Here is a 14,722-nt window from a genome sequence, read left to right on the forward strand (position 1 = left end):
CAGTAAAGTGTATTTGCCATACGTAAGTAGATGAGCGTGCATGTCCACATGACACTTTTCCAATTGAAAGTTGATCGGAGGACCATTAACATCTTTGTCCCTCCATCATTGTCATTCTCTCAACCCACACCTATCCATTACTCATCCCATCACTTCACCACCGACACTTTAAGCAGAGCGCTTAGAGCTCTACAAACAGACCTAAATGATCTAATTATAATTCATACAGTTTATTATCTGGCTTTACGATGAAAATCCCTATAAATAGATTCCCACACTCTGCTTCACCTCCCTTCCTTCCTCTCTTTTTCCCACATAGTTGTAAATGTGTGCACTTATCCTACAAACACACACACAGTTATTATCTGCTTTCTCCCACTCTGTTGAGTTGCTTCTCTGCAGCAGCTCTGCAGAGAAGAGATAAAGTATCTTCTTCTTCTTCTTCTTCTTCTTCTTCTTCTTCTTCTTCTTCTTCTTCGGCATCCTCATGTGATCCCCTCCCCCACCACAGCACCCATCCCTCACACCAGCTTGTGGGGAACAAACCCTGAGAATGGAGATGCCCCAAAGTAGGAGGAGAAGATGGGAAAAAGATAGGCTCACCCTCTAGAATGAACAAAAGGCGTGTTGGTGATTTAGTAGCCACACCAAGTGAGTTCGATTGGCCGAGGATGCTGAGTGGCCCTCCAACGTACGCAGTCCAGGAGGAGTGATGAAGGGGGTGTGAAAGGTTGAGGGAGGGAGGAGATGAGAGTAAAAGCTAAGGAGGGAGGGAGGGTCTCATCTGTGACATCTGATAGGTGAAATCAAAACTCAGCAGAGAGTGAAGGAAGAAGAAAATGTGGCCCTCACTGGAGCATGATGCATATAGTTGTGATCTCTCCAGAGGTGAAGTGGCCCCTGGGATGGGATGTTTGATCTATGTAGGCTTTATTTGATAACTGACAGTGCAGAGAGCTTGGAAGAGACAGGTATGATAAAGATCCAACAAGATCAACTGGAGCCAGCAGGGCGCCGCTGTATAGGATTTAAATTGTTTGATGTGATTGTCTCCTCTGGGGACAGCAGGACTGGATGATGTATAATGATCCTGCTATCAAACCAGCAGCATGGACAGCAGTTAATGGTAACTAAAATGCAAAGCCCTGGAGAGCCTTTCCTCCTCTTCCTCCTCTTCCTCCTCCTGTAATTGGTCTCTCTGCACAGTGCACACGCCCCCTTGTGGCGGGCAGCAGCGCACGCGCCACGGGGGGTTTAAAAGCCTCAGCTGAGGAGGAGCTGCCCACAGTACTGAGGAGCTCTACCGGGGAAAAGTTTACTTCCAACTACCACTCTCGACTACAAGCACCGAGAAACAGCAGAGATGGCAACTCAAGCCCAGAAGCCCCCCCACCTGCACCTGGCGGAGATCACAGCCGCGCAGTTCATCGACATCTGGAAACACTTTGACGCAGACGGTCAGTGCGCGTCTCAAGTCTGATGAATGTGGCAGTAATTGAGAGATCAATCAGTGTTTAATAGACGCTAAATATATAACTGTGGTGGGGGAGTGTTATTTGTAATAGGCATTCAGATCCGTAACAATTACTCTAGTTGTGGTTGGTAGAAATGGAGATTGAAATGAAATGATTGGTTGATTAATCAGTTGTTGATCAACTAATGTTTAAAATATCTCTCGGTTTCAATCCGGAAGAATAAATTGTATCGACCCCCCCCCCCCCCCCCTTTTTTTTGTTCAATTAAATGGACAAAAGGATTCAATTCAAATGAAGAGATCAATCAGACGCTAAATATGAAGACGGAGTTTTATTTGAACTGACTTTTTAATTAAAAATATTCGAAGGTGTTGCTTTTATGAGTTTGTTTCTTATGCTGTGTTATTTTATCTTCTTTTGAAATATAATAGTAATAGCACCACTGCCTATTACAAATTAATACAGAGTCATTTTATTTCAGTTTATTTTGGAAATGAACTATAGAAAATACTTGGTGCGCCTATTGAAAATGGTATATACAAGTTTAAATGATTGTATGTATGTGATTTATGATGTGAATTGTTTTATTTTCTGTGATTTGAAATGGGCTTCTATCGTTGTCTTAAGACTCTGATTAGATATATGAAATAAGACAGAGTTAAGTTATTGAGGGGAGGATGGAGGAGGGGGAGAGGGGGGAGGGAGCTGAAAGAGAAGGAGAGTGAGAGGGTGAAGGAGAGATGGGGGAGGGATAAAATAATGCAGAAGAAGGGAGGATTGAGTGAGAGAGTGAAGAGGTGGGAGAGATGAGAGAGATGAGAGGATGAAGGGGGTTTTTGATGGGAGGAGCTTCTGAATCTGATAGTTTAATGGGGATGAACTGTGTGTGTGTGTGTGTGTGTGTGTGTGTGTGTGTGTGTGTGTGTGTGTGTGTGTGTGTGTGTGTGTGTGTGTGTGTGTGTGTGTGTGTGTGTGTGTGTGTGTGTGTGTGTGTGTGTGTGTGTGTGTGTGTGTGTGTGTGTGTGTGTGTGTGTGTGTGTGTGTGCTTAATACTTAATGTTGGTAGAGATAGAGTTTAACCATTATGCTGTCCTAGTCAACAACAGCTGAAATTAAAGGTTGATTAATCAGTTGTTGATCAAACAATTAATAATGTTTTAGAGAAGAAGACCTTTTTTTCCTCTTTTTTAGTTAAATGAAATGGACCGAAATATGAATTGATTAATTGAAAGGAAATCACCGGAGTATACATATTGACAAAATGATCTGTTGCAGACCTGATAGCATTATGCATCATATTTTATAAACTGATCGTAAAAATGGAAATGCTCAGTAAAAGGAAAAGCATTACAAAATTGTACTTAAGTTCAGTAGTTAAGTACACATCTTAAACAAATGATTGCCGACATTTTCTGGAGCAGCAAGTCTCAGGTCTCATGATTATTATTGGCAGGTCTCCCTTGAAAAAGAGATCGATGATCTCAAGGGACAATCTGGATAAATAAAGGTTTTAAATTAAATGAATTTGGCACATTTCCCATTAGCCAAACTGCAGAAGAGCTTTGTCTCTGTTTCACTAGAGCCACTCCAACTTAAGTGATTTCCATGTTTCATATTGAAGGATTATATCTTATCTGACCATTGACCTCATTGTTAAACCCTTTTAAACCCATCCTAATATTTTCACAAAACACTTTTTTTTTATTCACATTAATTTCACAAAGCATCCTGATTCATAAAATGAATGTTTTTTTTGTTGCATATACACCTTAACCCTGACAATAGTGGAGACAAGTGTTGCCAGTTGCCTTGGTTTTGAAAGGCATTGAAAAAACTAATCATGTTACCGATAGGGGGCGCCAGATTAGAAAATACTTATATAGGCCATTTTGGAAAGAGATTACCTATTTTGTTGTTAGTTTTGTTAATTTATTTTTAGGCAACAATACAAAGATTTTCTTGTTAGTGTGAGTAATACCGATTGGACCGTAGCCAATCTCTATCGTAGCATGATAAAGTCTCATCTGCTGGGTAAAACGTAACCTCAGAAATATATTGCGTAGATCACGAAAGATTATTGTCATCAGACTTGAAGACATATTGGCTGTTCAATTAGGAGAAGTTGGTGTTAACCCTAACCCTAACCCTAGTTCAGGGGTCGGCAACCGCATGCGGCCCTTTTAAGCCCTCTGCTCTGGCTCCCTTGAGTTTAGACAAAAATAAGAAGGAAATAAAATAAAAGTATTTGTAGGACTATTTATATTTTGTTGCATGGTTGAAAATGTTTCGTATCTTGTATTTTGAGGTGATACTGTGACACATAAATAAAAAACAAAACGGTTTTAATTAGGTCAACTAAAATATGCGTCACATCCTGCTACGGTCCCACGCGAGCGCCCTTTAATTGGAGGCGAATAACCTGACCCCCAGCTCGATGAGCGAACTATGGATACATCAAAGAAAAGTACTGGAGGAACACAGGATTTAATTCTGTGTGGACAGAGTTATCTGCTTTCACAGCAAACGATGCTGGGTTACCGGTATGTTTGATATGTAGAGAGAAGTTGTCAACGGTGGTGCAGCCTTTACGAGGGAGAGGAACAACAAGGGAGAGGAAGACAGCTGACGATCGTCAGTCATAATTCAATGGGGTATGTAATTTATTTCAGAAAACACTTTTTGTTATATTCCATGGAATGCTCTTAACATCCCGATAGCAATGAATATATTAAATGCTTTGACAATAAATACATACAAAAATGTATCTGTGGAAGCCGTAGTACTGTAAAAAGCACGACCAATCATCTGAGCCGGCCCGGCTCAAATAACTGGATGGCCTACCTGCCTGTCAGCCTTCAATCTGTGCACAAACGTATCTCGTGCCCTCATTGGTCATGTGCGCGTTCGTGTGTGTTGGAGGAGGGGCTCTGTAAGAAAGTCTGAAGGAAGAGGCATATTTTTTTCCGGTTGTGTATTTTCAAATTCTAGCGCACTCGAGCTGGTTTCTCCATTCTTACCTACCTTTAACTCTTTTTAGGGTGCAGCTATATGTTTTATTTGTTTCAAAGTGGGCCCATTTTAATTATATATTTTTTTCCTTCAAATGTGCAGAGGACTCCCCAAGTGCTGTGTTTAATTTTTTTTTAAGTAGGTCTGTGTATTATTTTTAATTCTCCTTATAAGAGTTCTTTGTTTCTTATTAGAGGTTAACAGTTTTATATCATGTAATAAATAGCCTAATAAATGCAAAAAAACTGTAGTTTTTGTCTGATATAACAATAAAAAACTATGAAATATGTTTTGCGGCTCTAGACAAAAATTTTTTTTGGAAAAAGGAGCAAAATGTCTCTTTTGGTCAAAAAGGTTGCAGACCCCTGCCCTAGTTAATCAAGAGATGCACTGACTTCTGTAACTGCCAATTCTTTAAGCCATAATCTTCAAGCTGCTCCACTGGAGAAGTTCAGGGTTAACTGCTCCGCTGCATTGGACTCATGGTGACAAGAGGGAAGACAACATAGCTTACTATGTTCCTTCTGGTATGAAGAGGACATGTTTCAAATCATTGCCTTTTCCTGGTAATATTGAAATATGGGAATGGAAGTTTGTATCCCATAACAAGAGAAAGGGCTGAAATGCCTATCGACTAAATAACCCTTAAACAAGTTTAATTTGCCGTTCTGCACTTTAATGCAATGTGTGATTGGAGGTACAGGTATTTAAAACAATTTACATCATTTGAAAGCCTCTCAAAATGTTAAATAGTACAAACATTTCATTTTACATGTCACTTGTTACACAACTGAATGCTTCCACTCCCATGATGGTATCGTGTGAGTGGAAGATCAAATGAACTCTATTGATGTATCACTTAACCAAACCATTTTAATTCTCACCAGCCTGAACAGGGAGGGTCTTACTCCAAGTCCACACAAAATCTCATTGTATTCGCTGTAGAACAATCTGGGGGACATGTTGGTGAAGACTGAAGAGCATCATGCTGTGAGTTGTTTTAGCTTAACAATCAAATAAACAACTGGACATTAGCCAGTAACAAGGATTTGTGAAGTGATTTTGATCCATACTTTTAGCGAGATAAAAGGTGTTGTTGCGTGATCCTCTTTGTTGATTTTAATCATGATGAGTTAAGCAATTGGATTGTTTTGGAGGTGCTATTGAGCCTTTAGCAGCAGATTAGTGTTTGGAAATGTTTTTTGGGAAGTAAAAGGCTGCATCTGCTCAGTGAGCAGTGTGCAGTGGTGCCCTCCATGTGGCAGCTGCGATTTGTAGAGCTAAAGCCTGGCAGTGAGCCCCAATGAACTGAACACATTTACTCATTTACTCATGTCACATAAGTCACATAATTTATCCCTCTCATACTTTACGAGATAGTGTCCTGTATTTAACGATTCTACCCTTAATGTATTCAATTAAAATGTAGTCAGGTTAAAAAATCTAGGATATCTCTGTTGACCTTGTCATGCACGATAAGGCGTGTATTTTTTTGCATGCGCTTTGTCTACTTGATGTTTTTTGTCACACGTGTTTTGAATAAACCACGCTCTGCAGCCGTACAGCTGTAAGGGGCCAGCGAGCATTATGTATTCAGCACTCAGTGAAATAATTACTACTTTGGGTAACGCTGAGTCACTAATCACAAGGTAGATTAACATTATTCCTATGGAAGTTTGTGGACACATTTCTAAATGTATTTTATAAAAGTAAGATAAATAGTCGTATTGTCATACTGATATTCTGTACACACTGTGAAGACCACTGAGACAAATGTAACATTTGTGATATTGGGCTATATAAATAAACGTTGATTGATTGATTGATTGATTGATTGATTGATTGATTGATTGATTGATTGATTGATTGATAGTGAAGATTCAATACTTCTATCAGATGGCAATGTCTGTCAGTTGTTCTACTACTTTGACCCAGACTGAAATGTATCAACAACTTCTGGACTGGCAATACACTTTGTTGTCATTATCAAAAGATGTAAACACCACGGACTTGGTTGATTCCTGACTTTTACCTAGCGCCACCTTGAGGTTCAAATGTGGGGTTCTGAGTGGAATATATCTTCTGGCACTGGATGGATTGCAATGGTTTATCATCATGTCAGTATGCATTGTAACTATTTTGGTGATCCTCTGACTTTTATTGTAGCGCCACCAACAGGTTAAAATTAAAATGTGTCCAATTCTCTGTCTTATGCCGAAATACCTGCAGAACTAATGACAATCACATGAGCCTCGGCTGTCATTTTCTGTTTATACTGATCAGCCAACATGCTGAATTTAGATGGTACTGTAGCTGCTTAAAATCCATGTTAGCATGTTGATCAATATAACATTTTCAATGAAGAAAGTTCATATGTTTTGTTTTCTGCCTTCAATTCTCATGAACACAGTGTTTAAGGGAAACCTTTATGGACTCTTTAAATACAAACTTTGAATGACGTGATGTTAACTATAATTCCAATGGTCAAGTTTAAATTTCAACGCAGCTGAATATAATAATATCAAAAGATCACATGAAAATCTGTCTTGTCAGTAATGCAGCTGTGTCAGGTTGTGTCCTGTGAAAAGCTAAATGCAGTTAGAGACATGGTTTATGCGACCACTGTTCTCTAAAATAACAATGGTGTCTCCCAAAGAGGTAAGCATAGATGCTGCAATAGCATCAGATTAACTGAGTTGAACTGATATACAGAGTCGCCTTCAGTGTGTCACGTTGGCTTGCTTTCTCTCCAGACCCCAAGCTATGTGTCCCTATAGTGATTTGTTTATATCCAAATCAGCAGCTCAACTGAAGCACAGATGGTGACATGGAGCACCTATCAGATACCGTTTGCAAATGAATCAGGGCACGCAGACGAGAGGACGGGGGGAGGGAGGTGAGGGAGGTGAGGGAGAATCCGAAAGAAGAGCAGATGAGAGGATCAGAGATTAAGAGATGAAGAGGGGGCAGGGAGAAGCTCTGCATTTTATTCTGTAGATCTGTGTTTTTTTCCAAAGTTGAAATAACAATTTTATAAACGTCTCTTTTTGTAAGATTAAAAGCCCCTAACCCCTTCTGGTATTGTAGACAGATGGGTCTCATTCTTCTGATTAAAAAGAGAGCGCTGAATGTTAGCCTCTGACTCACAGGGAAATCAATGGAGTAAATGACTGTATTAAAATCATCAAGACGCACAAATCCAAACAGTGGGACAGAATGCCCCAATAAGCATCAATCTGACCGGACACTTCACCCTATTAGGCAGGAAACTCATTAGACTGCTTAGACTGCAGCTATAATGGACTCTTGTGGGTTGTTTTCTTCCCTGCAGCAGCACATCCCTGAATCTCCTCTCAAGAAATGCCAATTTCGTGCTAAGTATATTGGAGTGACAAGAGAATATTCTCTAGACCCAAGCTTGTTTTTGTGTGGCATGCTTTCAGTTAATTGAAGTGAGTTTCCTATTAAAAGTTTGAAGTTGTGTAGAGATGATATAACAAGTGATAATCTTATTTCCCAGGTTTGTAAAGCTTGTGCTTCACTCCAGACATGAATATCGACAATCAGATTGACTAAACCAACCAAAATACTAAACCAAAATACTCTAAGAAAATAGAGTTTAATCAGTTTGCTGCTTATTTGGATCCTACTTGAAACGGGACTGGACGTTTGGTGACTGTTCCAAAATGACCCCCATTGACTTTTAATCTTTCATCCCCTTCCAAAGTCTTTAATCAAACTTTTGAACAGTCAACAAAACTTCAGGCGACTTAAAAGCTTTAAAGCATCATTTATGCCAAACTAATTTAGTTCCTCTGATGCTCTGCAGGAAACGGCTTCATCGAAGGCAAGGAGCTGGAGAACTTCTTCAAAGAGCTGGAGACTGCGAGGCGAGGAGCCGGCGTGGTGAGTGTGATGTTTCTGAACCTACAGAGCTACATTTAGGGACTCGTGTAGCAGGCACAAATGCACATATAAGACTATTTTCTTATTTGATTTTACAAAACACATTGAATACTGTGTGTATTTAAGATTCATAGACTTTGATTCACAACAATTCTTCATTATGATGACGGGAATTTTTACCTGGGGGAAATAAAAAAATATATTATAAAAAACAAAATTGCTGTTGCAAATTATTCCTTATGTACGTTTATTTCTTGGGCACAGGGTTAGTTTGGGTAGTGTCTTTATTTTTAAATAAATATAGATTGCAAGTCCCTGTGATCTATGGTTTTATGTGGTTGCAGGATCCTACAAATGCTGGGTTCAAAGAAAAGATGAAGGAGTTCATGGCTAAATTTGACCAGAACGAGGATGGGAGAATTGAGATGTCAGAGGTGAGAAACATCAGTAATTAGCTTCTTATGTTGTCCTAGAGGTGGAATGGTAGAGACTCAAACTGTATGTCCACTACGTCGCTGGTTTGACTCCAACTTCTGTTTCATGTCTCTGTATCTTCACCGTCGATCCTTTGAATGAAATAAAACATTTCCAAAATGGTTTCTTTTTTTTAGTAAAGTCTACATTTGAAAATGTCTCCTGTCTTTACAAATCTAAATCATAAATGTATAATACTGAAATAATTATCATTTGTTTCTTTATTTACTCTGTAGTTGGCTCAGCTTCTGCCCACAGAGGAAAACTTCCTGCTCTGTTTCAGAGAGTTTGTGGGATCCAGCTCTGAGTTCATGGCTGTAAGTTTCTATGTGTTCCTAACTACCTCACTATGCCTCAGTACTTGTTACGTATCTTTGTATTTTACATCTGCTCTGCAACACTCTCACACTGTTAATTTGATGAAGGCAACGGATTTTGTTTTTACCCAAACAACCCACTATTATATGAGCTTTCTTTCTCTCTCTGTTTCTGTCGGAAACCATTGCTCACTGACCAACTGCTAAACTTAACTGAGCTGTGAAGTCTCTCCACAATTGCCTCGAGTCAGCAGCGCCATCACAGCTCACCCTGTTGGACAAACATTCAGCTGCCTGGCCATTCCCTTAGTTTCTCTGCCAAGTCAGGATCCGTGTTTCTTGTGAAAACAGTCTAGTAAGGGTGAAAATTGTTAAACTTGCAGCCTTGAAGATGTGAATTAAAAAGCAGACAAAAAAATTGTTAAAAAATGGTACTGGAGACTAAGCTGCAATTAAGATGTTGTTGATATCTGACAGCACAAAGCTGACTTTAATTCATTGCCACACACATGAACAAAGATATGAATCAATCTAGAATTAAAAACTAACCTTTAAACACATTTATTTTAAACAGGTATTCACTACCTTGCCAGCAAGTTAACAACAGCACATTTGGTCTCCTCTTCGGTTCCATATGTTGAAATAATAAGAGAGAAAAACTGTGAGGCATCGAGCATCTGCTCCACTGTGATTGAAAAAGAGCACGCACATACGAACATTTGGTGTACGCGAGCTGAGGAGGGTTTCAGAAGTGTGTGTGTGTGTGTGTGTGTGTGTGTGTGTGTGTGTGTGTGTGTGTGTGTGTGTGTGTGTGTGTGTGTGTGTGTGTGTGTGTGTGTGTGTGTGTGTGTGTGTGTGTGTGTGTGTGTGTGTGTGTGTGTGTGTGTGTGTGTGTGTGTGTGTGTGTGTGTGTGTGTGTGTGTGTGTGTGTGTGTGTGTGTGTGTGTGTGTGTAAAAGCTATTCTCAGACAGGACATACATTATGGATGGAGCACAGCTTTCTGCAGGGGGATGGCAGTGAGTGCTGGAGGGGTTTAGGTATCTATCTTTGATAAGGGCTTTGACAAATTCTATATTTACACAATATCAGATGACACCCCCCTACCTCTGTCACTTTTATTTGACGGTCTCTTTCTCTGTAAATCATATATATAGGGAGAAAATTACCTTTTTGTTTTTCTTTAGTCATTGTGGTAAAAACATGTTTTCTGAAAGCTACAGTAACAACATCCCTCCTCTTCTGTAGGCCTGGCGGAGGTATGACACCGACCGAAGTGGATACATCGAGTCCAATGAGCTGAAGGTAAAACACTTTGCCAAACTCTGAAAGAAAGCTAATGTAGAATTAATTGTGAAAATCACTATATATCACAAGAAGTTATTATCTTTAGTGCCAGATTTGAGAACAACTCAAATATGTATATCCTTGTGGTCAGATACTTGTGATGGGTTTACAGATGTACTTATTCTATTGACTTTTCTTTGCCACAGTTCATGCTTGCTTGATGGTGTTGTGCAGATATTATTTGTGCAATGTTTTCGTGTGTGTTTGTTTGATTGATATCATTTTTCATTACTTCAATATGGAAGGACTTTCAGGCTTCCCTCTTCTCCCACACTGATTTCTTTTGAATATAGCTAATAGCTTATATGAACGATTAAGTAAATTACAAGCTAAAGCCACAGCTTAGGACACAGAGGTTTGGAGTTGTGTAATTTCAACACAAAATAGAGCAAGTACTTCATATTGGCATGTGCATATTTCTATTTTAGTAATTACTGCAAACAAACCAGACCTTGGTGTAGATGAGGATTGGCTTCTGTGCCATGCTAGTAGTACAATTGGTGCTAATGTCTCTACTAATGGAAGTACTCTGAACCTGCTGTTGTGTATTATGCTCTCCGTCCCCGAATTATCACTTTCATGTGGAAAACAAAACCACACAAAGCTTCAAAAATGAACACTCTGCATGCTTTCACATCCTGACCTTAACACCATTTATTTTCACCATAACTGCTGTAAACCAATCGTGAAATTAATCGAATCACTCACTCCAAGGGTTTTTCTCTATGCAGGGCTTCCTGTCAGACCTGCTGAAGAAGGCTAACAGAAACTACGATGACAAGAAGCTCAACGAATACACACAGACAATTGTGAGTTTTAATAGGCATCAGCTATTTGTGTCCACTTTCTACATAAATTCCAAGACTCAAGACATAAAGAACAATGGTTTTATCAGCCTGTTCACGGAACACGCAGCACACAGTGCTTCACTTAGCAAGATTACAACCCCACAGACAAAATATGAAAACAATAATAGATACCATACAAATAGAGATAATATATTTGCAGGATCAAAAATACTATAAAACTGTGAAAATGAATACAAATAATATAAGAAACAACAGTGAAATTGAGGCTGAAACAGACTATTTATTGTTATTCACAATAGGCATTAGGCATAGGCCATTCAAATGTTTTTGTGTGTTTCTGTCGGTGTCTTAAGACTTCCTGTTTTCTTCCTCTTATTTATGATTTTCTTTCTGTGCAGCTGAGGATGTTTGATCTTAATGGTGATGGTAAACTGGGCCTTTCTGAGATGGCGAGGTGTGTCTCCACTTTGTATCTTTCTTTATACTCTTTATGTACATTGTTCAACCTCTCTAAAGGATGATATTGTTATTAAACCTTCATTGTTGTTTTTCCGCAGGCTCTTGCCAGTCCAGGAGAATTTCCTAATGAAGTTTGAGGTAAGAAATTCTGCGACCCGATAGCGAGGTGGGTGGGTGCACATCACAAAGTTGTAAATACTCATATAACAGCTATTCCTTGGTTTTATTCCTAGACCCTTTTCTGCATGTATTTCCCTCTGCTCTTCTCTCTCTCCACTATCAAATAAAGTAATAAATGTCCTAAAAATATTCTGTAAAAGAAGAAGATTTCGCTCAATTGACACAAAATCACTGAGAAGTCAGACAACAATGGAGATTCAGTAAAACAGATTATTGGATTCACTACAGGGGGATTATTTGTCATCCAAGCACTGAATGGACACAGATGCGTATTGACTTGCGTTAAGTCCTTTAGCATATTACAGTGTAACCTTCCTTAAAAACATGACAGGCTACTGTTATGTGTGACCCCCTTTCTGTTATCGATATCATCAATATTAGAATTAATAAACAACAATATCTTGGATTTTTCATCTTAAAACAGAAATTGCTAATTCTATTGCACTAAAAAAACATGTGTGGGATCAAATAGCAGTAATATAATTATAATACTACAAAGTTCAACATTATAAATATACATATATATTTTACAACAAGTTTTTGTCATGTATGTTACCAAACCTACATACGAGTTTGCAAGAGCAGATCAACAAATCCTTTCTGACGGAGGATTAGTCTGATCAGGATTAACTCTAGTCCCAGTTATCACAATCTGCGTGGATTAATATCAATTCTGGATCTGGTGGGGCTTTTACCGCTCTCTAGAAATACCCTGGAGTTTTCTAACAAATGTATTATGCTCTCTCTCTCTCTCTCCCTCTCTCTCTCTCCCTCTCTCCCCCCTCTCTCTCTCTCCCTCTCTCTCTCTCTCTCTCTCTCTCTCTACACAGGGTATCAGGCTCAAAGTTAAGGAATTCGACTCCCTCTTCACCTTCTATGATAAGGTACTTACAATCAATAACCAGAAAACTGGTTTTTAGTGATGTCTCAAAAACTATTGGATGGATTGCCAACACGTGGTGCATACATTGTAATTACTTCGTTGTTTGCCAGAGAATCTTTGTAGCACCACCATCGGAACAAAATGGTCATTTCATCAGGACTTTATCCGGCAAAAACTAAAGACATCAGACTATGTAGTACTTTCAATGTTGTGCCAGTTAGCAAATATTGGCATGCTATTATACTTAACTAAAATGAAAGGTTAACATTATATATGTTAGCATTTAGCTGCTAGTACAGCTGTAGATCAATTTGCTGTTCCACAATTACTATACACTGTCTACACTGTTACTTGCGCAGTCAGTACAGTTTGACGGGGTGATGTTTTCTCAAAGTGCACACTTACCCAAAATAGCCATGGCTGATGTTAGCTAGGTAACATTCACATTATTGGCACAACCAAATTATTGCAGACTGCTGAATTACACAATAAACATAGTAAGGGCATATTTGCGTAGGGCATATAAACAGTAGCTTAAGTGGTTAAAAACCTATTTTTGTATTGTACAATTTTCACTGAAGAAACCTTTGCAGCTTCTTCGGCCACCAGTTTGTGGTCCTCCTTTATCTGCACTCAAGCCATTTTGGCTTCATGCACCACTGAGCAACATTCATATGAATGAAAGCTGGCTCTCTTTATACATCCAGGCGGCCTACACTCAAGATTTTGACCATTTTGAATACACCATCCGGGGCCTCATAGTGCACTTAATTTTGCAATACCTTTATGACCTCACTTCTACGCTAAATATAGTACAGAAGGACGTGAATTGAGACATGGTGTTAGTCTTCCTTCTACATAAAATACTTTTATTTCCTCTGTATAATTCAGACCTCTTGTTTGGTCTCTTTCTCCAGGATGGTAATGGGTATATTGACGAGCAGGAGTTGGATGGTCTGCTGAAGGACCTTTGTGACAAGAACAAAATGGTAATGAATAGTTATCTCATTGATTGATCAGTTCAGGTTACTTTTTTACTTGCCAAATATAGAGTTGAGATGGAGCAGCTGCCCGAGATGCCTTTGCACTGTACTGTATGTCTCTGCCATCCAAAGTACACTCTGTGCCCGCTGATTGTGTTCGCGTTGTTCCCGTCAGGACGTGGACCCTTCAAAAGGACTCGTGGACTACAAGAGGAGCATCATGGCCTTGTCTGATGGAGGGAAGCTGTACCGCACTGAGCTGGAGATCCTCCTCTGCCAGGACTCCCCACTGTGAGCCCCCCCCCTCCCCCATCGCCTCCTGCTTCCTACCGCCTGGTGCATGTGTGACCCATAACCTCGCTTCACCACTTAGAGTGAAAACAAAAGTGCTCCTGAGAGAACACAGTGTACTGCTGGCCCTGCTACCTTAGCTTCATACCCCTCTTCAGTTTTCCTTTTTAAAAGATGCATTTCCATAGTAATATAGCCATAGCAATGACTAAAGGAATATTTTCTGTATTTATTTATTTGACTTCGTTTTTATTATGCATTTTTTTTACATTAATATAATATAAATATATATATATGTTCTTCTCCCAATGAATTTTCTGTAGCATCGGTTTATGTGTATTTATATTATATAATCTTATTTAATGAGGCTTGTACTGTTCTATCAAATATACTACTGAGAGAATGAATAAATAAGATGACATCTCTTGTCCCAATTATTCATTTGCATTAAATAAACATACCCTCATCCAAACAATGTTCAGTTACACTTCAGCTATCCGAGGGATCATTTCATTAGCGCCACGACTGTGAAAGATTTGTTTGTTTTTTTATTCTCTGCGCTGTGCAAAAGGAAATCATTTCCCCCCACTC

The 14,722-nt window shown here is 39.2% G+C and overlaps 1 protein-coding gene across 1 annotated transcript; it reads left to right on the top strand.

The window, feature by feature from the left end:
* The first annotated feature begins 1,289 nt into the window (after positions 1-1,289).
* On the top strand, positions 1,290-14,470 carry LOC117467445 (calretinin-like). Its single transcript, XM_034111084.2, has 11 exons — positions 1,290-1,457; positions 8,314-8,390; positions 8,735-8,824; positions 9,101-9,181; positions 10,428-10,484; positions 11,258-11,335; positions 11,734-11,789; positions 11,893-11,932; positions 12,805-12,858; positions 13,775-13,846; positions 14,016-14,470. Exons 1-11 carry the CDS (start codon positions 1,364-1,366, stop codon positions 14,133-14,135), a joined length of 819 nt encoding a protein of 272 aa, XP_033966975.1. The 5' UTR covers positions 1,290-1,363; the 3' UTR covers positions 14,136-14,470.
* The last annotated feature ends 252 nt before the right edge of the window (positions 14,471-14,722 follow it).

Source organism: Pseudochaenichthys georgianus, chromosome 3 (genome assembly GCF_902827115.2).
Source record: "Pseudochaenichthys georgianus chromosome 3, fPseGeo1.2, whole genome shotgun sequence".
In the NCBI taxonomy this organism is placed as follows: domain Eukaryota; kingdom Metazoa; phylum Chordata; class Actinopteri; order Perciformes; family Channichthyidae; genus Pseudochaenichthys; species Pseudochaenichthys georgianus.